Raw genomic sequence first — 26837 nt, forward strand, 5'->3', positions numbered from 1 at the left:
GCTCAGGGGGTCAGGGGGGCTCTTCTCCGCCCAGGATTGCAAAGGATTGTGTTAGAAGTGTGGGTCCCTGGCCGGGCATGGTGGCTCACATCTGCAATCCCAGCACTTTGGGAGGCCAAGGCAGGTGGATCACCCGAGGTCAGGAGTTCAAGACCATCCTGGCCAACATGGCGAAACCCCCTTTACTAAAAATACAAAAGATTACCCGGGCGTGGTGGCGAGCACCTGTAATCTCAGCTACTCGGGAGGCTGAGGCAGGAGAATCGCTTGAATCCAGGAGGCAGAGGCTGCTGTGAGCCAAGATCACACCACTGCACTCCAGCCTGGATGACAAGAGTGAGACTCCATTTCAAAGGAAAAAAAAGTGTGGGACCCCCAGGGGCTCTCACTCTCACCCTTTCTCTGCATCAGGGAGCTTCCCCCAACTCCGCTGCAATCCCAGGAGGGCAGCTGCCCAGCCTTGCCTGTTCTCCAAGTCCCACCGCAGCCCTGGTGAATCCCAGCATGGTGTTCTGGTCTATGCCCTTGAAGACCGGGCAGTTACCCTGTTTCCTCTCCATGAAAGCAGCGCACTGGGGGGAGGGGGGAGGGATAGCATTGGGAGATATACCTAATGCTAGATGATGAGTTAGTGGGTGCAGCGCACCAGCATGGCACATGTATACATATGTAACTAACCTGCACATTGTGCACATGTACCCTAAAACTTAAATAATAATAATAATAATAAAAAAGCAGCGCACACTAGCAGCGTCCATCAGCCGTCATGAACTGCAACCCACAATCACATTTGTTAATAGTAAAATATTTTCATACTTTATTTTATTTGTATATTTTATATTATGTTAATATTTTATTTTTATAATGATTATATGTTAATGTTTTCTATTGATTAATGTTAATATTTTGGGTATTAGAATGTGGGTATTTTGGGTTAGAATTTCAAGTTATTTTTGCTTTTTTTTGAGAAGAGTCTCACTCTGTCACCCAGGCTGGAGTGCAGTGGCGCGATCTCGGCTCACTGCAAGTTCTCCCTCCTGGGTTCACGCCATTCTCCCGCCTCAGCCTCTGGAGTAGCTGGGACTACAGGTGCCTGCCACCATGCCCGGCTAATTTTGTTTTTGTATTTTAGTTTCACCGTGTTAGCCAGGATGGTCTTGATCTCCTGAACTCGTGATTTGCCCGCCTCGGCCTCCCAAAGTGCCGGGATTACAGGCGTGAGCCACCGTGCCCGGCCTATCTTTGCTTTTTTAATGTGGCTACTAGAAATATTAAAATTACATACTTGGCCGGGCGCGGTGGCTCAGGCCTGTAATTCCAGCACTTTAGGAAGCTGAGGCGGGCAGGTCGCCTGAGGGCAGCCTGGCCAACATGTTGAAACTAAAAAATACAAAAATTAGCCGGGCGTGGTGGTGCATGCCTGTAATTCCAGCTATTCCGGAGGCTGAGCCAGGAGACCCCTTTGAGCCCAGGAGGCAGAGGTTGCAGTGAGCCAAGATTGCACCACTGCATTCCAGCCTGGGCAAGAGCAAGACTGTCTCAAAAAAAAAAAAAAAAAAAGAAGAAATTACATACTTGCTCTCATTGTATTTGTTTGGACAGCACCAGTTCTAGATACAAATGTGGCAGTATTTTTCAAAATCTTTTATTCTTGAGACAGAGTCTTGCTCTGTCACCCAAGCTGGAGTACAGTGGTGCAATCTCGGCTCAATGCAACCTCTACCTCCTGGGTTTAAGCAATTCTCCTGTCTCAGCCTCCTGAGTAGCTGGGATTACAGGCATGTACCACCATGCCCAACTAATTTTTGTGATTTTAGTAGAGACGGATTTTCGCCATGTTGGCCAGGCTGGTCTGCAACTCCTGACTTCAGGTGATCCGCCTGCCTCGGCCTCCAGGGCTAGAACTATAGGTGTGAGCCACCGTGCCAGGCCAAAAATCTCTTAATGTCTATTCTTTGAGTCAACATTTCCACTTATTACACTGCTTTTTGTTTTTTGTTTTTTGTTTTTGAGACAGAATCTAGCTCTGTCACCCAGGCTGGAGTGCAGTGGTGCAATTTCAGCTCACTGCAACCTCCACCTCCTGGGTTCAAGCAATTCTCTGCCTCAGCCTCCTGAGTAGCTGGGATTACAGGCGCCTGCCATCATGCCAGACTAATTTTTGTATTTTTAGTACAGACAGGGTTTCACCATCTTAGCCAGGCTGGTCTTGAACTCCTGACCTCATGATTCACCCACCTCAGTCTCCCAAAGTGCTGGGATTACAGGTGTGAGTCACCCGCCCGGCCACACCATTTTTACAGCATTAATTTAACTTTCCTCCATGATGTAGATACATGGACATTGTCATTTACCCAAGGAACTTCCTGTTATATCCTCAGGATCTCCTTAGTAAAAATTACACTGATCAGACTTTCTGTGCAGTATGTGGCAAAACTCATGAGGATATCAGAGGAACAATCTACCTTCTCTCTTTTGCCAGACTGGACTGACAGTCATTCAGCTATAATGTAGCGAGTGAACTAGACGACTGAAACTTTAAGGACACAAAATGAGAGAGTCAAGTATTTTGACAAAAGTCTTAGGTGAAATCAAGCCAACTGCTCTGCAGGCAGGGACTTTAATGGTAAGACACATCCTGAGTAAACAGGTAGAATGCCGTTGCGCTTCAAGCCATGCCGGGAAACAGAAGAGGAGCCGAGGACAGGAAAGATTGAGGGCATCTGTGGAATTCGCAATTTTACTCAGGATGTAAGGTTAAGTCTTGCTAAGAATGTGACTTTCAGTAAAGATCAGATACAAGTGTCATAGAAGACGCCAGAGAAAATCTGTTTGAAGTAAACATGATGGCCGGGCACGCTGGCTCACGCCTGGAATCCCAGCACTTTTAGAGGCCAGAGGCAGGAGGATGGCTTCAGCTCAGGGGTTCAAGACCAGCCTCGGCAACAAGGTGAAACTCCATCTCTACTGTAAATACAAAAATTACCCTGGTGTGGTAGCACATGCCTGTATTCCCAGCTACTCGGGAGGCTGAGGCAAGAGGATCACTTGAGGCCGGGAGTTCCAGACCACACCCGGCTATTTTTTTTCTTTTTTTTCTTTTTTGTTTTTTTGAGATGAATTTCACTTGTGTTGCCCAAGCTGGAGTGCAATGGCGCAATCTCAGCTCACTGCAACCTCTGCCTCTGGGTTCAAGCCTCAGTCTCCCGAGTAGCTGGGATTACAGGCACCTGCCACTGCGCCCCAGCTAATTTTTTGTATTTTTAGTAGAGACGGGGTTTCACCACGTTGGCCAGACTGGTCTTGAACTCCTGACCTCAGATGATCCACCTGCCTTGGCCTCCCAAAGTGCTGGGATTACAGGCATGAGCCACCGCACCCGGCCATTTTAAATGCTTTTACCACACACACACAAAAAAAATGGCACGTAAGGCTGGGTGTGGTGGCTCACGCCTGTAATCCCAGCACTTTGGGAGGCCAAGGCGGGCAGATCACGAGGTCAGGCATTCAAGACCAGCCTGACCAACGTGGTGAAACCCCATCTCTACTAAAAACACAAAAATTAGCCGGGCATGGTGGTGCACACCTGTAATCCCAGCTACTCAGGAGGCTGAGGCAGGAGAATTGCTTGAACCTGGGAGGCGGAGGTTGCAGTGAGCTGAGATCGCACCACTGCACTCCAGCCTGGGCGACAGAGGGAGACTCCATCTCAAAAAAAAAAAAAAAAAAAAAAGGTATGTAAGGTAATAAATACGTTAATCAACCTGATTTAGCAATTCCACAATGTATACATATTTCCAAGCTTCATGTATACCATAAACATACACAATTTTAATACATATAATATATGCAATTGTACACCATAAACATAGACAATTTTTGTCAATTTTTAAAAATATAAGTTTTTAAAGTTATTTTGGCTGGGCACGGTGGCTCAGGCCTGTAATCTCAGGACTTTGGGAGGCTGAGGCAGGTGGATCACTTGAGGTCAGGAGTTCAAGACCAGCCTGGCCAACATGGTGAAACCTGGTCTCTACTAATAAAGAAAAATTAGCTGGGCACAGTGGCATGTGCCTGTAATTCCAGCTACTCTGGAGGCTGACGCAGGGGAATCACTTGAACCCGGGAGGCGGAGGTTGCAGTGAGCCAAGATCATGCCACTGCACTCCAGCCTGGGCAACAGAGCGAGACTCTGTCTCAAAAAGAAAAAAAAATCAAATCAAATAAAGATATTTTGTTAAGCTGGGTATGATGGGGTACCTGTAGTCCCAGCTGCTTGGAAGACTGAGGCAGGAGGATCACTTGAGCCCAGGAGTTCAAGTTCCGCCTGGGCAACAGAGCAAGTCCTCACCTCTATAACAAACAAACAAACAAACAAAAAACAAAATAAAGTTTTTAAAAACGTATTTGCTCACTGGCAATGCACAAGGGGCTTTAAGTGTTTCCCACCTTCATGCCCCACAGAGCTTCACACTTTCCCTTCACCCAGAGGACACCTCCAGTGGACTGGACCATCCCTTTTCCGTGGTTAAACTAATTCAGCAAGGGACTAGGGATGTTTTCATGAGGAGTTTGGGAGCTTGACGCTGGTGGCTGTTGATTGTTCTCCAAGCTGTGTGGGATCCCATATCCAAAATACATAGCAAATCCTAGCAGGGAAATGAGACAATGAAAGGAAATGTAGTCACCCCTTCCCTTATAAATGCCCTATAGCGATTATACTGTGGTTTGTTTATCTGGTGGTTTTCTTGTTTCTTTTATTTAGAAATAGAGCTTCGCTCCATTGCCCAGGCTGGAGTGCAGTGGCATGATCGTGGCTCACTGCAGCCTCGACCTCCTGGGTTCAAGCAATCCTCCCACCTCAGCCTTCAGAATAGATGTGACTACAGGCAGGTGCCAACGTGCCTGGCTAATTTTTTTTTTTTTTTTTTTTGAGACAGCATCTCACTCTGTCACCCAGGCTGGAGTGCAGTGGCACAATCTCAGCTCCTGTCCCCGGCGCTGGAGTGCAATGGCATGATCTCGGCTCACCGCAAACTCTGCCTCCTGGGTTCAAGCAATTCTCATGCCTCAGCCTCCTGAGTAGGTGGGATTACAGGCGCCCGCCACCACGCCCGGCTACTTTTTTGTATTTTTAGTAGAGATGGGGTTTCACCATATTGGCCAGGCTGTTCTTGAACTCCTGATCTTAGGTGACCCACCTGCCTTGGCCCCTTGAAGTGCTGGGATTATAGGTGCGAGCCACTGCGTGCGGCCAGTTTTTTATTTTGGTAGAGGTGGAGTCTCGCCATGTTGCCCAGGCTGGTGTGGAGCTCCTGGTCTCAAGCGATGCTCCTGCCTTCATCTCCTGAGTAGCTGGGACTACAGGCACACCCCACACTGTTAGCCTGAGACAGCTACAGGGAAAGGTCGCAGGAAGAGTGTTGGGCTCAGACACCCAAGAGGCCTCTTTTTTTCCAGGAAGCCACTCACCAATCAACATCCAGACTCCACATTGGGCCCAGGTCTCAGTGGTCATCTGCATCATCAGGTAAACATGCGCAGAGATGCTGACCAGAGGAGAACAGGCAACAGGGGGACCTGCAGGCAAAGCGTTAACCGTGAGCACACCACGAACGTCTGCAAGGGACCCTTATCCCAAGGGGCGGGAAGGCCTCAGCTCTGTTCCAGTTGCATATTCAATGCCTATTCTTCTTTTCTTTTTTGAGACAGAGTCTTGCTGTGTCACCCAGGCTGGAGTGCAGTGGCGCGATCTCAGCTGAATGCAACATCCGCCTCCTGGGTTCAAGCGATTCTCCTGCCTCAGCCTCCTGAGTAGCTGGGATTACCGGCACACACCACCATGCCCGGCTAATTTTTGTATCTTTAGTAGAACCAGAATTTCACCATGTTGGTCAGGCTGGTCCCGAACTCCTCACCTCAAGTGATCCACCCACCTTGGCCTCCCAAAGTGCTGGGATTACAGGTGTGAGCCACCTCACCTGGCTCAATGCCTGTTCTGAGTAGGTATTCCATTGGGTGTTCTGGAAGAGACAGGTTTTGGGAAGTACTGATATGTGGGGGCTGGAGGGGGTGTCCATGAACAGTCCATTGGTTTTTAGCAACTGCCCTTTTTTCCCCTGGTCCTATAGAGTATTTAGAGCTTGAGACATGCAGATTCCACTGACTCAGGAGGGTGGTGTGGGGACATAAGGCCACCTACCTTGAAGTAAAGAGGAGTGTTGCTCTGGGGCTGTCTCCAGACGGTGAAAGTGAATCCCACAATGAGCACCAGCAGCAACACAGCCGCTGCGATGTGGATCAGCTCTCCAGAGAACAGGCGTTTGGGCCAATGGGCTGATACCAGGCATAGCATGGACAGCAGGACAACTGGAAAAGGGTCAAGGTTGGGGAGAACAGGTTCAACTTCAGAAGCTAAATAAGTGAAGATCTCGGGCCACATCCTATCCCCCAAACCATATATATATATATATATATATATATATGTGTGTGTGTGTGTGTGTGTGTGTGTGTGTGTGTGTCCCAGCCTCCCAAGTAGGGACTACAGGCACGTGTCAGCACACCCAAATACTTTTTTTTTTTTTTGAGATGCAGTTTCGCTCCTGTTGCCCAGGATGGAGTGCAGTGGCACAATCTTGGCTCACTGCAACCTCTGCCTCCTGGGTTCAAGTGATTCTCCTGCCTCAGCCTCCCAAGTAGCTGGGATTACAGGTAACTGCCACCACACCCAGCTAATTTTTTGTATTTTTTTTTTTTGAGAAAAAGTCTTTCTCTGTTGCCCAGGCTGAAGTGCAGTGGCGTGATCTTGGCTCACTGGAAACTCGGCCTCTCCGGTTCAAATAATTCTCCTGCCTCAGCCTCCCCGAGTAGCTGGGATTATAGGCGTCTGCCACCGTGCTCGGCTAATTTTTGTATTTTTAGTAGAGATGGGGTTTCACCATGTTGGCCAGGCTGATCTCGAACTCCTGACCTTGTGATCCACTCCCCACCGGCACCCGGCCTCCCAAAGTGCTGGGATTACAGGCGTGAGCCACTGTGCCTGACCTAATTTTTTGTATTTTTAGTAGAGATGGGATTTCACCATGTTGGCCAGGCTGGTCTCAACTCCTGACCTCAAGTGATCCACTTGCCTCAGCCTTCTAAAGCGAGCCACCACACCCAGCCTAAACTTTTAATTTTATATATATATATATTTGTGTGTGTATATGTATGTGTGTGTGTGTATATATATGTGTGTGTGTGTATATATGTGTGTGTGTGTGTGTATATATATATGGCTTTTTGTTTGTTTTTTGAGATGGGATCTCGCCCCATTGCCCAGACTACAGTGCAGTGGTGTGGTCTTGATTCACTGAAGCCTCAACTGCCCAGGCTCAAGCAGTCGTCCCGCCTCAGCCTCCCAAAGTGCTGGGATTCCACGTGTAATCCACTGTGCCCGGCCAAAAGTGCGCCTACTAAGAAGGGCCACCACATCTTCCCGACTCCCCTCAACTACCAAAGCCCCACACTCCCTACCCGGCCCCCTGCCGCACGCTATCAGGTTCAAAACACCCCGCGGAGAAACGCCACTGCTCACCAAGCAGAAAGGCACATCCATAGACGATGCGGCCCCATCTCGGGGTGGGGATGGTGCTGACAGGGCTCCACAGACTCGCCGGAGTGCTGGACGCTTCAGGAACACATGCTGGGGATTCTGCTTTGGGTACAGAATTCATCTCCACTGCTTCCTCCTTCGGCTTCTCGTTCTTGCTGGTACCTGAATTAGAGAGAGTAGGGCAAGATTAACCCAGGTCCCTGTTCATCCAACATCGGAGAGCCTAATACACCCACGGTACTCCCATGTATCCGAGGTTTCATCTACCCGTATCCACTACAGTCCAAAAGTAGTAAATGGAAAAGTCCAGCAGTAATTCGTAAGTTTTCTTTCTTTTTTTCCTTTTTTTCTTTTCTTTCTTTTTTTTTTTTTTTTTTTTTTTTGAGACGGAGTCTCACTCCGTCACCCAGGCTGGATTGCAGTGGCACAATCTCAGCTCACTGCAACCACCCCCGCCTCCCAGGTTCAAGCAATCTCCTGCCTCGGCCTCCTGAGTAGCTGGGATTACAGGAGACCACCACCACGCCCAGCTAATTTTTCTATTTTTAGGAGATACCAGGTTTCACCATGTTGGCCAGGCTGGTCTCAAACTCCTGACCTCAAGTGAGCCACCTGTCTCGGCCTCCCAAAGTTCTGGGATTACAGGCGTGAGCCACTGCGCCCCGCCGTAATTCATAAGTTTTCAATTGTGTGCAGCTTCAAGTAGCGGCATTCCACGCTGCCCATGCCCAGGATGTAAATCATCCTTTTGTCCAGTGTGTCCATGCTGTGAAGGCTACCGGCCGTGTTAAGTCACATTAGGCATCTGAGTTATGGATGGGAAAATGATCATATATAGGGACTGGTACTATCCGCGGTTTCGGGCATGTACTGGGGGTCTTGGAACGTGTCCCCCATGGATAAGCAGGGGCTATTGTACTCCTCCCACTCCTGTATGTGTAGCAATGCACCGAGGGGCCAGGAGGCAGGCAGAAGAGGGCTGGGAACCCCATCAATCCTCACGTGTCTAGGACCCCAGTCTCACCTGAGGACAAGAACAGAAAACGCCACCAAGGAGTAAGCAAGCATAGTCCCGATGGACAAGAGGTTCACAAGGTCACTGAACTCAAACAGGAAAGCCATGATTGCTATAGTCAGGGCTCAAAACAGGGTAAGTTCCAATGTTCCACAGCACTAGAGGGTGACTGTCGTTAACAACTTATAAGAGCTGGAAAAGCACTTTGGAAGGCTAAGGCGGGCGGATCACCTGAGGTCAGGAGTTCAAGACCACCCTGGCCAACACGGTGAAACCTCATCTCTACTAAAAATACAAAAATTAGCTGGGTGTGGTAGCACATGCCTGTAATCCCAGCTACTCTGGAGGCTGAGGCAGGAGAATCGCGTGGACCTGGGAGGCGGAGGTTGCAGTGAGCTGAGATCGTGCCACTGCACTGCAGCCTGGGCTACAGAGCGAGACTCTGTCTCCAAAAAAAAAAAAAAAAAAGAGCTGGAAAAATAGGTTTTCAGTGTTCCCAATGCAAGGAAATAATCAATGTTTGAAGTGATGGTTATGGTATTACCTTGATTTGATTATTACATCTTGTATACATGTATGGAAATATCACACTGTACCCCACGAATATGTACAATTATTGTGTTAATTAATAATAGGAATGTGGCCAGGTGCAGGGGCTCATGCCTGTAATCTCAGCACTTAGGGAGGCCGAGGCAGGCGGACTGCTTGAGCCCAGAGGTTCCACATCAGCCTGGGCAACACAGTGAGACCCCCGCCTCTACAAAATTTGAATATTAGCCAGGTGTGGTGCCACTGTACACTGGCATGGGTGAGAGTGAGATCCTGTCTCAACAACAACAAAAGTCAGATTATGTACATTTTCTTTAATTTTTTTTTTTTTAAACAGGAATCATCATACCTCCCTGCAGCCCTAACCTGCAGCGCTCAAGCCATTCTCCCACCTCAGCCTCCCGAGTAGCTGGGACTACAGGTGTACCACCACCACACCCAGCTAATTTTTTTTTTTTTTTTGAGACGGAGTCTCGCTCTGTCGCTCAGGCTGGAGGGCAGTGGCGCGATCTTAGCTCACAGCAAGCTCCGCCTCCCACAGCCAACTAATTGTTAAAAATTTTTTTGCAGAGACAAAAAAATGATCTCAGGGTCTGGCTATGTTGCCCAGGCTGGTCTCAAACTCCTGGGCTCAAGTGATTCTGCCTTGGCCTCCCAAAGTACGGGGGTTACAGGCATCAGGCACTGCACCCCGCCCCATTTTCTATATTGTATTGTACTGTATTTATTTTATTTTAATTATTTTTATTTTATTTTGAGACAGGGTCTTGCTTTGTCACCCAGGCTGGAGTGCAGTGGCGTGACCTCAGCTCACTGAAGCCTCAACCTCCTGGGCTCAAGCAATCCTCCCACTTGAGCCTCCCCAGTAGCTGGGACTGCAGGCACGTTCCAGCATGCCTGGCTAACTTTTTTTTAAATTTTTGTTGAGATGGAAGTCTCCCTATGTTGCCCAGGGTGGTCTTGAACTCCTGGGATCAAGGAATCCTCCCACCTCAGCCTCCCAAAGTGCTGGGGTTATAGGCGTGAGCCACTGAGCCTAGTCCCATTTTCCTGTTAAACTTTTTATTAAATAAACTTTTGTAATAGCCAACTTTTTAAAAAAATTAATGAATAATAATAAAAGCAAAAATGGATGGGCTGTGGGGGAGGATGAGGAACTAACTCATAGAAAATGGATGAAAGAAACCCTGGATTCTGGGCCTTTACCTGCAACGGTCCCAGCAACGACAGTGGCCACCACAGGGGTGCTGGTGCGGGCGTGGATCCGGGCGGGCGAGTCCGCAGAAAAGGAGCCCGTCCTCAGCCATTGACTAGAGCACGCGAGGCGTGGGGAACGTGGCACCCAGGAGGCTGCATGCAGGAGAAAACGGGAACACGCATGGGGACTCAGGAAGCAAGAGGGACTGGGGCTTCTGCTCTGTCGCCTCCGTGGGTGAAACGTCTCCTCCCTTTACCAAGGCCCAGGACACCCGAGAACCAGGCAGCAGACAGGGAGAGAGCATCCAGCACTGACCTGGAGGAAAGGGCACAGAGGGTGCCGACGGCCACAGCGTATCTGATGGGGGCCCATCCAATGTGGACAAAAGCCTCCGGCAAGGGGTTCTCGGGACATGTCAGGTAGTAGGGGCACCATGAGGGTGAGCGCCGCTGAGACACCAAAATAGGCCAAGAAGCAGATGAAGATCGAGGTCGCAGTGCCCAAGGGGATGGAGCGGTGAGGGTGGAGGCGGTGAGGGTGGAGGGCTCCTTCTCCTGCGGGACAGGTATATGCACTGGGCCAGGAAAATGCACAGAAGTGAAGGTACAAAACCCTCTTCCCTCTTCCCCATCTGAGAGCAGGGTAGCCTTTAATGAAACCTGTGCCCAGCGGCAGCCCAAACTGTGCCCAAACCCCTGATGAGACAGAATGACCGTGTTACCTGTGGTGGCGACGCCATCATAACCCACAAATGCAAAGAAACACGTGGCTGCTCCATGGAGAATCACGCCAAAGCCAAAAGGCACAAACCCTCCAGAGCCCAGGGAGCCCAAGCTATGGGGACAAAAGGAACAAGAAACATTGGTAAGGTGTGCAGCCGTCTTTCTGGGACGACTCAGTTAACTCCAACTGCTCAGTTAATTCCACAAGCCCTGGGCCCCCACTGCCATCCCCACTCCCCATCATCTGGCTCTGTCAACCCAGATTCCCCCTATTCCCACAATAGTCCAGGTTCTGCACCCCAGGCCCCACTCCTGTGTCCAAGAAGGCACCTCTGGCCAGTTGCAATGGCTCACGCCTATAATCCCAGCACTTTGGGAGGCTGAGTCAGGTGGATCACTTGAGCCCAGAGGTTGAGACCAGCCTGGGCAACATGGCAAACCCCATCTCTACAAAAATTTAAAAACTTAGCTAGGTGTGGTGGTGCACACCTCTAGTCCTAGCTACTCTAGATGATTGCTTGAGACTGGGAGGCGGAGGCTGCAGTGAGCCATGATCGTGCTACTGCACTCCAGCCTGAGGGACAGAGCAAGACCCTGTTTCAAAAAATAAAAATAAGTTTTAGGCTGGGAGCAGTGAGTGGTTCACACCTGTAATCCCAGCACTTTGAGAGGCCAAGGTGGGCAGATCACCTGAGGTCAGGAGTTTGAGACCAGCCTGGCCAACATGGTGAAACCCCATCTCTACCAAAAAAAAAAAAAAAAAAAAAAACCAAATTGGCCGGGTGTGGTGGCAGGAACCTGTAATCCCAGGTGGCTGAAGCAGGAGAATCGCTTGAACCCGGGAGGTAGAGGTTGCAGTGAGCTGAAATTGTGCGACCGAAATTTAGCCTGGGCGACAGAGTGAGACTCCATCTCAAAAAATAAAAATAAAGGTAAATTTGAAAATAAAAAAACAGGCCAGGCACAGTGGGTCACACCTGAAATCCTAGCACTTTGGGAGTCAGAGGTGGGCAGATCACTGGAGGTCAGGAGTTCGAGACCAGCCTGGCCAACATGGTAAAACCCCATCTCTATTAAAAATACAAAAATTAGCCGAGCATGGTGGCAGATGCCTGTAATCCCAGCTACTCGGAGGCTGAGGCAGGAGAATCGCTTGAACCCGGGAGGCAGAGGTTGCATGAGCCGAGATCGTGCCACTGCACTCCAGCCTGGGTGACAGAGTGAGACTCCATCTCAAAAAAAAAAAAAAAAAGTAAATAAATAAATAAAAATAAATAAAAATTAAAATTAAAATTAAAAAATAAAAAAAAATAAAATAAACCTGTGCCCTCACCTGTGAGTGTCGTTGGACCCCCCCCCCACCCCAGCTCGGCCCATTTGTAGTCGGCGTCTGTGAGCTGCCAGTTGTGCAGATCTCCCTTGATGAAGCCAGAGACGATGACGCAGCTCAGAACCAAAAGGTTCACACCTGTGAAGACTTTGGAACCCCAGGCTGACTCCCGAGCTCCCAGAGCCAGCAGTCCTGTGGGAAACATGGAATATCCAGAATAAATAAACCCACAGAGACAGAAGGCAGATCCGTGGTTGCCAGGGGCCAAAGGGAATGGGGAACGACTGCCTAAAGGGTGCAGGGTTTCCCGCAGTGGTGATGAAAACGTTTCCCAATTAGATGGAAGTGGCAGCTGCACAATGCCGTGGATGTACTAAATGCCACTGAACTGCATGCTTTCAAATGGTTCATTTCAGGCCAGGCGCAGTGGCTCACGCCTGTAATCCCAGCACTCTGGGAGGCTGAGGCTGGAGGATCACGAGATAAGGAGATTGAGACCATCCTGGCTAACATGGTGAAACCCTGTATCTACTAAAAATACACAAAAAAATTAGCCGGGCATGGTGGCGGACGCCTGTAGTCCCAGCTACTCGGGAGGCTGAGGCAGGAGAATGGTGTGAAGCTGGGAGGCAGAGGTTGCAGTGAGCCGAGATCGCGCCACTGCACTCCAGCCTGGGCAGACAGAGTGAGACTCCGTCAAAAAAAAAAAAAAGGAAAGAAGAGAAAGAAAGAAAGAAAGCAAGAAAGAAAAGAAAGACCTTACAATTCATTTGGAAACAAAAAGAGCTCAAATAGCAAAAGGAATCCTGAGCAAAAAGAATAAAGCTGGAGACATCATGTTACCTGACTTCAAAACATATCAGAAGGCTCTGGTAACCAAAACAACATGGTATTGGTATAAAAACAGACATATGGCTGGGTATTGTGGCTCACACCTGTAATCCCAGCACTTTGGGAGGCCAAGAGGGGCAGATCCCTTGAGCTCAGGAGTTCAAGACCAGCCTGGGCAACATAGTGAAACCCCATCTCTACAAAAAATACAAAAATTAGCTGGGCATGGTGGCAGGCGCCTATAATCCGAGCTACCCAGGAGGCTGAGGCAGGAGAAGCGCTTGAACCTGAAGACTGAGGCTGCTGTGAGCCAAGATCACACCACTGTACTTTAGCCTGGGCGACAGAGCGAGACTCGGTCTCAAAAAAAAAAAAAAAAAAAAAACCAAACCAGAAACAAAAAAAACCCCAAACATATAGAGCAATGGTACAGTATAGAAAATCCAGAAATAAATCCACGTGTGTACCGGCTGGCCACTGTGGCTCACTCCTGTAATCCCAGCACTTTGAAAGGCCGAAGTGGGCAGATCACCTGAGATAAGGGGTTCTAGACCAGCCTGACCAACATGGCAAAACCCCGTCTCTACTAAAAATCCAAAAATTGGCTGGGCGTAATCCCAGCACTTTGGGAGGCCGAGGCGGGCAGATCACCTGAAGTCAGGAGTTCGGGACCAGCCTGGCCAACATGATGAAACCCTGTCTCTACTAAAAATACAAAAATTAGCTGGACGTGGTGGCACACACCTATAGTCCCAGGTACTTGGGAGGCTGAGGAAGGAGAATTGCTTGAACCTGGGAGGTGGAGGTTGTGGTGGGCTGACATCATGCCACTGCACTCCAGCCTGGGCAACAGAGCAAGACTCCATCTCAAAAAAAAAATAAAAATAAGCCAGGGGTGGTGCCCACACCTGTAATCCCAGCTACTTAGGAGGCTGAGTGAGGAGAATCACTTGAACCTGGGAGGCAGAGGTTGCAGTGAGCTGAGATCAGGCCACTGCACTGCAGCCTGGGTGACAAGAGCAAAACTCTGTCTCAAAAAAAAAAAAAAAAAAATTAGGCGGGTGTGGTGGCATATGCCTGTAATCCCAGCTACTCAGGAGGCTGAGCCAGGAGAATTGCTTGAAACTGGGTGGCAGAGGTTGCAGTAAGCAGAGATCACACCATTGCACTCCAGCCTGGGCGACAGAGCAAGACTCTGTCTCGAAAAAAGAAAAAAGAAGAAGAAAAAAGAAATGATCCATGGGTGAGGGGTTGGATATCCTAGATGCCGTGACATGATGATCATTACCTACTCCATTCATGTATCAAAATATCACGTGCCCCATTAATATGTACAATTATTATGTATCAAATAAGAAAAAAGTTCCCTTCATTGGCTGTTTTAATTTTATACCACCCTAAGTGAAATATTGCCACTTAGAAAGCTTAGCTGCAGAGTTTAGTAAATTATAGTGAAAAAACACACCTGAAGCTGGAGCTCTGCCGGGGGCGGGTGCAGGGCTGATGTGGAGTCCCAGCTTGTCCAACCAGCGGCCCATGGGCTGCCTGCAGCTCAGGATGGCTTTGAATGTGGTCCCACACAAATTCAGAAACTTTCTTAAAACATTACGAGTTTGTTTGTGATTCTGGGTTTTTTCCAGCCCATCAGCTATCGTTAGTGTATTTTATGTGTACCTGGAGACAATTCTTCTTCTTCCAATGTGGCCCAGGGAAGCCAAAAGATTGGACACCACTGATTGTAGACAAATAAGGAGGCCACCTTCAGACAGAGCACTGTACACTGTTTTGTTCTTGTTTTTCTTTGAGATGGAGTCTCGCTCTGTCTCCCAGGCTGGAGTGCAGTGGGACCATCTCAGCTCAATGAAACCTCCGCCTCCCAGGTTCAAACGATTCTCCTGCCTCAGCCTCCAAGTAGCTGGGATTACAGGCAACCAACACCATGCCTGAGCAATTTTTGTATTTTTAGTAGAGACAAGGTTTCACCATGTTGGCCAGGCTGGTCTCAAACTCCTGACCTCAGGTGATCCACCTGCCTCGGCCTCTGAAAGCACTGGGATTACAGGCGTGAGCCACGGAGCCCAGCCACAAAGTGACCGTCTAAAAAAAACCAAAAAATCCTTTTTGCAAGACTAAAAGTGCTCTCATGATAATTTAAAAAATTTTTTTTTGAGACACGGTCTCGCTGTGTCACTCAGGCTGGAGTGCAGCAGGCTCAAGGCATCCTCCCACTTGAGCCTCCTGAGTAGCTGGGACTATAGTCCCACATTACCACACCCAGATAATTTTTGTATGTTTGGTACAGATGGGGTTTTGCCATGTTGCCCACACTGGTCTTGGACTCCTGGGCTGAAGTGATCCACCCGCCTCAGCCTCCCAAAGTGCTGGGATTATAGGCACGAGCCTCCGCACCTGGCCCTAATATTTATGGTGGAAATAAGGAGATGATTATGGTACGATTTCATGCCTTCCACAGTTTATTGACATAAAAAGATTTTTTAAAAAAACATTGACAATGCTTAAGGAGGAGAAGAATAACACGAACACACTTCATGGAATGCACTCTGTAGGCAAAGTACGTTAACCGAATAGTGAGTGAGTTCCAAATTTTTAAAGTCCTGTTGCTCACAGGATGGAGGAAGGACTACATGAAAAGTAAATTCTAATTCAAATTTGAGGTGAACCGGCTGGGCGCAGTGGCTCACACCTGGAATCCCAGCACTCTGGAAGGCCGAGGCAGGTGGATCACCTGAGGTCAGGAGTTTGAGACCAGCCTCACCAATATGGTGAAAACCCGTCTCTATTAAAAATACAAAAATTAGCCGGGCATGGTGGTGGGCGCCTGTAATCCCAGCTACTCGGGAGGCTGAGACAGAATTGCTTGAATCTGGGAGGTGGAGGTTGCCGTGAGCCGAGATCGTGCCACTGCACTCCAGCCTGGGTGACAGAGTGAGACTCCACCTCAAAGAAAAAAGTAAGCTGGGTGGTGCAGTGGCTCACGCCTGTAACACTAACACATTGAGGGGCCAAGGCAGGAGAATCGCTTGAGCCCAGGAATTCAAGACCAGCCTGAGAAACATAGGAAGACCCCATCTCTACAAAAAATTTAAAAATGAGTGGGCATGGTGGCATACACCTGTAGTCCCAGCTAGTTGGGAGGCTGAGACAGGAGGATGGCTTGAACCCAGGAGGTTGAGGTTGCAGTGAGCTATGATCCTACCACTGCCTGGACAACAGAGTGAAACCGGTCTCAAAAACAAAACACAAAAAAGCAGACAGCGGCATAGAAATAGGATTGGACGTGGCCGGGTGCGGTGGCTCACGCCTGTAATCCCAGCTCTTTGGGAGGCCGAGGCAGGTGGATCACTTGAGGTCAGGCGTTCGAGACCAGCCTGGCCAACATGGTGAAACCTCGTCTCTATGAAAAATACAAAAATATTAGCCGGCCATGCTGGCAGGCGCCTGTAATCCTAGCTAATTGGGAGGCTGGGACAGGAGAATGGCTTGAACCCGGGAGGCGGAGGTTGCAGTGAGCTGAGATTGTGCCACGGCACCCCAGCCTGGGCAACAGAGTGAGACTCAGTCTCAAAAAGAAAAAAAGAAAAAAAAGACCCCCTCTCTATGTTAAAGAATATTTTTAAAAAAGGAAGAAAGAAAAGAAATAGGATTGCACAAAACGGATCTGATCTAAAGGTCATAGACTGCAGGGGTCGGGCGGACGGGGAACCCAGCAAACCTGTCTCTCTGCATTCCTCCTGGCCTCTCTGAGCAGCCTTCCCTCCTGCTGGGCAGAGGGCAGAAGCCTCTCCGGAATGAGGGTCATAGACCTAAAACCAAACAAGATAGGACAGGAATTCCTTTATGGTCAGTGTTTACAGGGAAGATGGAGGGAAAATTAAAGTCAGAGATTTTAGGTTTTATGGCAGGATTTGGGGAAAAGGGATTCTGGTGTCTATGGCTCACTTTGGGAAAGACAGTTTCTAGTTTCTATGGCTAGCCTTGGGGGAGAAGGAGGGTCAGGAAGAAACTTCCGCTTCTGAAGCTGCTTCGGAAGCCTTCGTTTTGAGGTTATCGGTTTCTGAGCCCCAATATTAGCCTGCCACAGTCTAAGCTTTCAAAGCGCCTGTCAAACTCTTGTGGATCTATGTATTTCAAAGACCAAAATCAACAGCTCACATATGGGGTCCAAGAGGAGGGGGGAGGTCACTGCACGTTGTCACGTGTGAGATCTTTGTTTTTTGTTGTTGTTGTTGAGATGGAATCTCGCTCTGTCGCCCAGGCTGGAGTGCAGTGGCACCATCTCAGCTCGACTGTAACCTTCACCTCCCAGGTTCTAGCAATTATCCTGCCTCAGCCTCCCAAGTATCTGGAATTACAGGTGCGTGCCATCATGCCCCGCTAATTTTTTTTTTTTTTTTTTTTTTTTGTATTTTTAGTAGAGACGGGGGTTTCACCATGTTGGCCAGGCCAGTCTCAAACTCCTGACCCCAAGCGATCTGCCCACCTCGGCCTCCCAAAGTGCTGGGACTACAGGCATGAGCCACCGCGCCTAGCCTCGTGTGAGATCTGATAAGAAGTCACGCACTAGAAGGAAGAGAAGAGTGTACTCCACAACCCCAAATGATGTGTTTGGAATCATCTCAAACCCACATAACAAGCGTTTCATATGGAATTGGGACAGAACATGGCCCCTAATGAGCCCCCTAAATAATTCTCAAGGACCACTTCTCCAATGACGAAGGAGACTGAGGATTTTTTTTCCTACGTTTATTGGCCGTGTGGATATTTTGCCTTTGTAAAATATGTGTCCAAGCCTTTTGCCCATTTCTCCAGTGGGTAGTATTTCCTTTGCTTTTTTTTTGAGACAAAGTCTCACTCTGTTGCCCAGGCTGGAGTGCAGTGGCCTGATCTCGGCTCACTGCAACCTCCACCGCCCGGGTTCAAGCAATGCTCCTGCCTCAGCCTCCGAAGTAGCTGGGACTACGGGTCCACACCATCACACCTGGCTAATTTTTGTATTTTTAGTAGAGACAGGGTTTCACCTTGCTGGCCAGGCTGGTCTCGAACTCCTGACCTCAGGTGATCCCCCTGCCTCAACCTCCCAAAGTGTTGGGATTACAGGCGTGAGCAACCGTGCCCAGCCCATTGGTTAGTATTTCTTTCTCTCGCTCCATTCCTCCCCATCTCCTTCCCTTCCTTGCTTCCTTCCCTCTTTCTTCCTTTCTCTTTTCTATAGAAGTTATTTCTCTCTCTCTTTTTTTTTTTTTTTTTTTTTGAGACAGAGTCTCCCTCTGTCACCCAGGCTGGAATGCTTCAGCCTCTCAATGCCATCATGCCCAGCTAATTTTTTGGACTTGTAGTAGAGACAGAGTTTCACCATATTGACCAGGCTGGTCTTGAACTCCTGGCCTTAGGTGATCCACCCACCTCAGCCTCCCAAAATGCTGGGATTATAGGCATGAGCTACCGTGCCCAGCCAGATCTGTCTAATTTTTTTTTCTTTGAGACGCAGTCTCACTCTGTTACTCAGGCTGGAGTGCAGTGGCGTGATCTTGGCTCAATGTAACCTCCAACTCCTGGGTTCAAGCGATTTTCCTGCCTCAGCCTCCTGAGTAGCTGGGATTACAGGTGCACGCCACCACGCCTGGCTAATTTTTGTATTTTTAGCAGAGACAGGGTTTTGCCATGTTGGCCAGGCTGGTCTCAAACTCCTGACTTCCAGTGATCCGCCCGCCTCGGCCTCCCAAAATGCTAGGATTACAGGTGCGAGCCACCGTGCCTGGCCGAGATCTGTCTAATTTTAAAGAATGTATGAAGATTCAGATTTAGGTTCCTGCTATTCTGTTATGGGAAATCTTTTCCTAGTTTCTTCTGATTAATATAAATCCTTAATTTTATTTTTACTATTTTTTTACTACAGTCCTCTCTCTTTTATTACTTTTTATTTTTCTTAATTTTAATATAATGAAAAGTTCGATTTTTCCTGTTATGGTTAGCATTTTTTTCTTCTGTTTAAGAGGTGTTTCCTGGCTGGATGTGATGGCTCACACCTGCAATCCTAGCACTTTGGGAGGCCAAGGTGGGAGGATCACTTGAACCCAGGAGTTCAAGACCAGCTTGGGCAACATAGTGAGACCCTTGTCTCCAATTTTTTAAAATTAAAAATTAAAAAAGGCGGGGCTGGGTGTGGTGGCTCACCCCTGTAATCCCAGCACTTTGGGACGCCGAGGCGGGTGGATCACCTAAGGTCAGGAGTTCGAGACCAGCCTGACCAACATGGAGAAACCCCGTCTCTACTAAAAGTACAAAATTAGCCGGGCGTGGTGGTGCATGTCTGTAATCCCAGCTATTTGGGAGGCTGAGGCAGGAGAATCGCTTGAATCCAGGAGGCGGAGGTTGCAGTGACCTGAGATTGTGCCATTGCACTCCAGCCTGGGCAACAAGAGTGAAACTCTGTCTCAAAAAAAATAAATAAATAAAAAATAAAATAAAAAAGAAGTGTTTCCCTAGCGTGAAGACATGAAGCTCTTCTGTAAACTTCATTGTTCTGCCTTTACAATTCAATCTACAACCCACTAGAATTAATCTTCCGTATATATAGCATGGGGTGGAGGTCAAACACCTTTTTTCCATATGGATGTTCAGCTGTCCCAGTGTCATTTATTTAAAAGACTGTCCTGGACCTGGCATGGTGGCTCATGCCTGTAATCCCAGCACTTTGGGAGGCTGAGGCGGATGGATCACTTGAGGTCAGGAGTTCAAGACCAGCCTAACCAACATGGCAAAACCCCATCTCTGCTAAAAATACAAAATTAGCCAGGTTTGGTGGTGCATGCCTGTAATTCCGGCTACTCGGGAGGCTGAGGCAGGAGAATCCCTTGAACCTCATAGGCAGAGGTTGCAATGAGCCAAGATCGCACCATTGCATTCCAGCCTGGGCAACAAGAGCGAAACTCTGTCTCAAAAAATAAGAAAAAATAGAGGCCGAGAATGGCCCTTGCTGCCACCAACATGGAGACTTTGTACCGTGTCCCGTTCTTAGTGCTTGAATGTCCCAACCTGAAGCTGAAGAAGCCGCCCTGGCTGCACATGCCGTTGGCCATGACTATGTATGCTCTGGTGATGGTGTCTTACTTCCTCATCACCAGAGGAATCGTTTATGATGTTACGGTTGAACCGCCGGGTGTTGGCTCTATGACTGATGAACAAGGGCATCAGAGGCCAGTAGCTTTCTTGGCCTACAGAGTAAGTGGACAATATTATTATGGAAGGACTTGGATCCAGCTTCCTGTTTACAGTGGGAGGCTTAGGTTTCATAATCCTGGACCGATTGAATGCACCAAATATCCCAAAACTCAATAGATTTCTTCTTCTATTCGTTGGATTCGTCTGTGTCCTATTGAGTTTTTTTCAAGGCTAGAGTATTCGTGAGAATGAAACTACCGGGCTCTCTGATGGGTTAGAGTGCCTTTAAGAAGAAATCAGGCTGGGTGCAGTGGCTCACGCCTGTAATCCCAGCACTTTGGGAGGCCGAGGCGAGCGGATTACCTGAGGTCAGGAGTTCAAGATCAGCCTGGGCAACATGGTGAAACCCCATCTCTACTAAAAATACAAAATTAGCAGGGCGTGGTGACACATGCCTGTAATCCCAGCTACTCGGGAGGCTGAGACAGAAGAATCGCTTGAACCCGGGAGGCAGAGGATGCGGTGAGCCGAGATCGCGCCATTGCACTCCAGCCTGGGCAACAAGAGTAAATCTCCGTCTCACCAGAAAAAAAAAAAAAGAAAAAAAAAAAGAAGAAATCAGTGCATACTGGATTTGCTCCTGTCAATGAAGTTTTAAAGGCTGTCCAATCCTCTAATATGAGATGTAGAAAAGAAGGAAGAGCAGCAGTAAAAGAAATATCTAGTGAAAAACCAGGAAGTGTATTGAAGCTTGGACTAGAATTTCTTCTTTATTAAAGAGACAAATTTATCACAGTATTTTCTTTTCCCGCTGACCACATTGCTATACCAACGATGATGAGTGGCATTTTCTTCTTAGTTTTTTATTTCTTTAAGAAAATACAAGCCAGGCGCGGTGGCTCACTTCTGTAGTCCCAGCACTTTGGGAGGCCAAGGTGGGCAGATCACGAGGTCAGGAGTTCCAGACCAGCTTGGCCACCATGTTGAAACCCCATCTCTACTAAAAATACAAAAATTAGCCGGGCGTGGTGGTGGTGGGGCACCTGTAATCCCAGCTACTTGGAAGGCTGAGGCAGGAGAATCACGTGAAACTGGGAGGCGGAGGCTGCAGTGAGCCTAGATCGCTGCCACTGCACTCCAGCCTGGGCGACAACAGAGCGAGACTCTGTTTCAAAAAAAAAAAAGAAAGAAAGAAAGAAAGAAAAGAAAATATACTGCATACCTACAACTATAATAGCAAATATAGTGATTATTTTTTACAACCCCCTTAACACTTTTTGGAGATGACATTTCTGACTTTCAGAAATTAACATAAAATCAAGAAGCAAGATTCCATGAGCTGAGACCTCTGGACAGCTGGTCAGCTTTACCTACGGAGCTTTGGCTTTAACTAGAGTGTGTGATGGTAGATTATTTCAGATAGGTATGTAAGACTGCTGCCTGAACAATAACGTGTACGAAAGGAACAGAAATAAATACTAATTAAAAAACAAAATAAGAAAAAATAAAAAATAAACACTACTATGGACATGGTAGCTCATGCCTGTAATCCTAGCACTTTGGGATGCCAAGGTGGGTGGATCGCTTGAACCAAGGAGTTCAAGGAGTTGGAAGACCAGTCTGGGCAACATAGCAAGACCCCATCTCTAAAAAAAAAAAAAAAAAAAAAAAAAAAAAAAAAAGAGTACTAAAGACTCAGAGATAGAAAAATGGAAATTATTCATATTGTCTCCAGATTTTTTTTTTTTTTTTGGACGGAGACTTGCTCTGTCACCCAGGCTGGAGTGCAGTGGCACGATCTTGGCTCACTGCAACCTCCACCTCCCAGGTTCAAGCAATTCTCCTGCCTCAGCCTCCCAAGTAGCTGGGATTACAGGCATACGCCACCAAACCCAGCTAATTTTGTACTTTTAGCAGAGACGGGGTTTTGCCATGTTTGTCAGGCTGGTCTTGAACCCCTGACCTCAGGTGATCCACCCGCCTCGGCCTCCCAAAGTGCTGGGATTACAGGTGTGAGCCACTGCGCCCGGCCAGTAGTCTTTTAGCCTTGTAACAGATTAATCTTTTCTAGGGAAATGGAGACCTTTCATTTTCATGTCCTTTTTACGTCCCTGTTGATTGTATCTCTGCCTCCATTCTGTTGATCGGAATGACACTGACTTAATTTGGGTTCTCTAAAGCAGACACTGATACAAAGGCTTGAGTTCCAGAGGTTTATTTAGAATGTGATCCTAAACCAAGAGGGAGGTAGCAGGGAGAGTAAGACAGGGAAGGATGGGGAGCCAACACCTTATCTAAGGACATGTTGAGGCCAGGCGTGGTGGCTCATGCCTGTAATCCCAGCACTTTGGGAATCCGAGGCGAGCAGATCACAAGGTCGGGAGTTTGAGACCAGCCTGGCCAACATAGTGAAACTCTGTCTCTACTAAAAATGCAGAAAACAGGCCGGGTGCGGTGGCTCACGCCTGTAATCCTAGCACTTTGTGAGGCCGAGACAGGCGGATCACCTGAGGTTGGGAGTTGGAGACCAGCCTGAGCAACGTGGAGAAACCCCGTCTCTACTAAAAATACAAAAATTAGCCTTGCGTGGTGGTGCATGCTTGTAATCCCAGCTACTTGGGAGGCTGAGGCAGGAGAATCACTTGAACCTGGGAGGCGGAGGTTGCGATGAGCCGAGATCGTGCCATTGCACTCCAGCCTGGGCGACAAGAGTGAAACTTCATCTCAAAAAAAAAAAAAAAAACAGAAAAAATTAGCTGGGCCTGGTGGCAGACGCCTGTGGTCCTAGCTATTCAGGAGGCAAAGGCAGGAGAATTGCTTGAACCTGGGAGGTGGAGGTTGCAGTGAGCCGAGATCATGCCACTGCACTCCAGCCTGGGTGACAGAGTGAGACTCTATCTCAAAAAAAAAAAAAAAAAAAAAAAAGGATAAGTTGCTGAAGTCTGTGAAGTGGACAATGAGGGCTTGATTCCTTTGAAGCCTGTTGAAGACTGTTTACGCTTCCTCTTATCATCCCCTGCCTCATCCCCTGTCACAGAGATGAAAGACTGGGACATTTCTGTGCCAAATTTCATCCCACATTGGGTGAGGCTTTCCCTGAGACATGTTGACTTCCTGCAGTTCAAAGCTACTTTCTTCTTTAGACAGGGTCTCGCTCTGTCCCCCAGGCTAGAGTGCTATAGCGTGATCTCGCCTCACTGCAAGCTCCGCCTCCCGGGTTCAAGCCATTCTCCTGCCTCAGCCTCCCCAGTAGTTGGGACTACAGGCACCTGCCACCTTGCCCGGCTGTTTTTTTGTATTTTTAGTAGAGACAGGGTTTCACCATGTTAGCCAGGATGGTCTCGATCTCCTGACCTCATGATCCGCCCACCTTGCCCTCCCAAAGTGCTGACATTACAGGTGTGAGCCACCATACCCGGCCTATTTTCTTCTTTAGACAGGGTCTTCCTCTGTCCCCTAGGCTGGAGTGCAGTGGTGTGATCTTGGCTCACTGCAACCTCTGCCTCCTGAGTTCAAGAGAATCTCCTGCCTCAGCCTCCTGAGCAGCTGGGATTACAGACATGCGTCACTATGCCTGGCTAATTTTTTGCATTTTTTGGTAAAGATGGGGTTTCACCATGTTGGTCAGGCTGGTCTCGAACTCCTGGCCTCAAGTGATCTGTCTGCCTTGGCCTCCCAAAGTGCTGGGATTACAGGTGTGAGCCACCCCGCCCAGCTAAAGCTGTTTTCCATTTTTAATTTTTTGTTGTTGTTGTTTTGAGACCGAGTCTCACTCCGTTGCCCAGGCTGGAGTGCAGTGGCATGATCTCTAAATTTTGTATTTTTAGTAGAGACGGGTTTTCACCTTGTTGCCCAGGCTGGTCTCGAATTCCTGACCTCAGGTGATCCACTTGCCTCAGCCGCCCAAAGTGCTGGGATTACAGGCGTGGGCCACCATGCCCAGCCTGCCAAAGCTATTTTCTATGGGATAAATGACAGCAGAAAGGACCCCAGAGCAAAATACTAAAAAGATGTATGGCACGTGCATGAGGTGAGAGTATGGTAGAATCAAGTGAGTCTCTGCTTTCATGAGACTGAACAGTGAGGCTCAGGTTAAAATTAGAGGTGTACAAGAGAGTATGATATGGACATCTGCTACTGAACAATCCTTGTGCTTCTTGAAAATGCTCATTTCCATATTTTTTATTTTTTATTTTTTTTCAGATACAAGGTCTCACTGTGTCACCCAGGCTAGATTGCAGGGGCACAATTAAGGTTCACTAAAGTCCCAACCCCCTGGGTTCAAGCAATCCTCCTGCCTCAGCCTCTGGAGTAGCTGGGACTGCAGTTGCATGCCACAGTGCCCGGCTAATTTTTTAATTTTTTGTAGAGGCAAGGGCTTGCTATGTTGCCCAGATTGGTCTTGAACTCCCGGCCTCAAATGATCCTCCCACCTGTGCCTCCCAAAGTGCTGGGATTACAGGCATAAGCCACTGCACCCAGCCTCATTTCTATATGTAAGTTCATTTAGTCATTAAGTCTTGAAGCAAAGATCCAGCCACGATCTATATAAAATTTTCAATACAGGCCAGGCATGGTGGCTCATGTCTATAATCCCGGCACTTTGGGAGGCTGAGGCAGGCTGATCACTTTAGGTCAGGAGTTCCAGACCAGCCTGGCCAACATGGTGAAACGCTAATACAAAAAATTAGCTGGGCATGGTGGTCAGCACCTGTAATCCCAGCTGCTAGGGAGGTTGAGGCAGGAGAATCGGTTGAACCTGGAGGTAGAGGTTGCAGTAAGTCAAGGTCACGCCACTGCACTCCACCCTGGGAAACAGAGCAAGACTCTGTTCCAAAAAAAAACAAAAGGCAATCTTTCCTAGAAAAAAAATATTTTCTGCACATTCTTAGGCACGCATTTGTATGCTGCTATAGCTATTTAAAATTTTCAATACAATATGTTTACCAGAGCAAACTACAATCCTCATTGTTATGTGGGCCCCAAACCATTACTGATACTCATCTGTTTCCCCCACGTCTTCTACATTTCCTCATGGTGGGCCAGTACTTCATTTTTTGTAACTCATTTGCCTGCTGGGGTGACTCAGGCCTTTGTTTCTGAGAGATCTGAGTCCGGTGTTGCTAGGAAGGAAAAGGTTAACTAGTCTATAATCCATTCTTTCTCCCAACCTGGTGATGTCTGAGGAGGCATCCCTTGGTCAAACTTCTTTGTAAACATGCTAATCAGATCTCATGGTATTTATTAGAGGAAAACAACCAGAGATTCTTATCTGTGAGATGCTTTCAGCAGGACATACTTGTTCTTTCTTGATGTCTTGCAGTAAACAAGGAATTTAGGGGTTTATGGGCATGAGCCACTGGAAAATGTCAGCGTCACATATTTAGTTAACAGAGAGAGAGAGAGAGGGGCTGGGCATGGTGGCTCATGCCTACAATCCCAGCATTTTGGGAGACTGAGGCAGGAAGATCACTTGAGCCCAGAAGTGTAAGATCAGCCTAGGTAACATAATGAGACCTCGTCTTATTAAGAGTCTGATTCCACCCTCCCTTGGTGTTATCTCAGTTACTGTACTTTTACAGGGCTGTGGTTGTGCAACTTCCTGCTGGGCATGGGGAATTCTCTGAGTTCCAGACAAGAACCTTCCTGCCCCAATATGCAGCAGCAACCCAGTCTCTTCATAATGCTCGTGGTTGATTATCCATGCCCGCCAACTACCTCATTTCTCTGCCCAGTGCTTAATCAGCCTGAAGAGCCCACAGTCACCAGGCAGAAAACCTTACTGTGCTTCTTGGTGAAAGTGTTCCCTCTTCAAAAATGAAGACATCGCGCCAGATAAGGTTTGGGGACAAGAAGCACAATTTCTTCAAGTGGGTCCCTAGACAGGATATTGATAAATGCCAATTCTATTTCACTCCCTGGTAGCTACACCTGTATATTCTAACTACTAGGGTCACAGCCCCTTATATTGACTGTTGGTTATATGCAGATATTGCATCTTAGAGGACAGCACCCCAACCCCATGGGATGTTATACCTGGGCTGACACTTCAGTTGAGCCCTTTAAAAAGCCATTCCTGGGCCAAGCACGGTGGCTCACACCTGTAATCCCAGCACTTTGGGAGGCCGAGGCGGGCAGATCATGAGGTCAGGAGATCGAGACCATCCTGGCTAACATGGTGGAACCCTGTATCTACCAAAAATACAAAAAAAATTAGCTGGGCCTGGTGGCAGGCGCCACCAGCTACTCAGAAGGCTGAGGCAGGAGAATGGCGTGAACCCAGGAGGTGGAGGTTGCAGTGAGCCGAGACTGTGCCACTGCACTCCAGCCTGGGCAACAGAGTGAGACTGTGTCTCAAAAAAAAAAATAATAATAATAAATAAATAAAAGGCCATTCCTGGCTGGGCATGGTGGCT

The 26837-nt window shown here is 48.1% G+C and overlaps 2 protein-coding genes across 3 annotated transcripts in view; both read left to right on the forward strand.

The window, feature by feature from the left end:
- Window positions 1–4924: 4924 nt before the first annotated feature.
- DPRX (divergent-paired related homeobox) overlaps window positions 4925–26837 on the forward strand; it is a 35612-nt gene continuing 13699 nt past the window's right edge. The window contains exons 1-3 of one of the 2 annotated variants that reach the window (XM_054672611.1): window positions 4925–5600; window positions 5713–6002; window positions 10617–11220. The gene's annotated coding sequence lies outside the window, so the exon portion shown is untranslated. The remainder of the gene's footprint in view (window positions 5601–5712; window positions 6003–10616; window positions 11221–26837) is intronic. The other variant, XM_016934457.2, reaches the window with a different exon arrangement.
- Window positions 20111–20717, forward strand: LOC100608781 (oligosaccharyltransferase complex subunit OSTC-like). Its single transcript, XM_054672612.2, has one exon. The coding sequence runs from the start codon at window positions 20227–20229 to the stop codon at window positions 20596–20598; it is 372 nt and encodes a 123-aa protein (XP_054528587.1). The 5' UTR covers window positions 20111–20226; the 3' UTR covers window positions 20599–20717.

This window comes from Pan troglodytes, chromosome 20, assembly GCF_028858775.2.
Source record: "Pan troglodytes isolate AG18354 chromosome 20, NHGRI_mPanTro3-v2.0_pri, whole genome shotgun sequence".
Taxonomy (NCBI): domain Eukaryota; kingdom Metazoa; phylum Chordata; class Mammalia; order Primates; family Hominidae; genus Pan; species Pan troglodytes.

What these genes read in the sequence shown, in the direction of transcription:
- LOC100608781 (XM_054672612.2), top strand. Translation starts at nt 20,227, where the DNA reads ATGGCCCTTGCTGCCACCAACATGGAGACTTTGTACCGTGTCCCGTTC.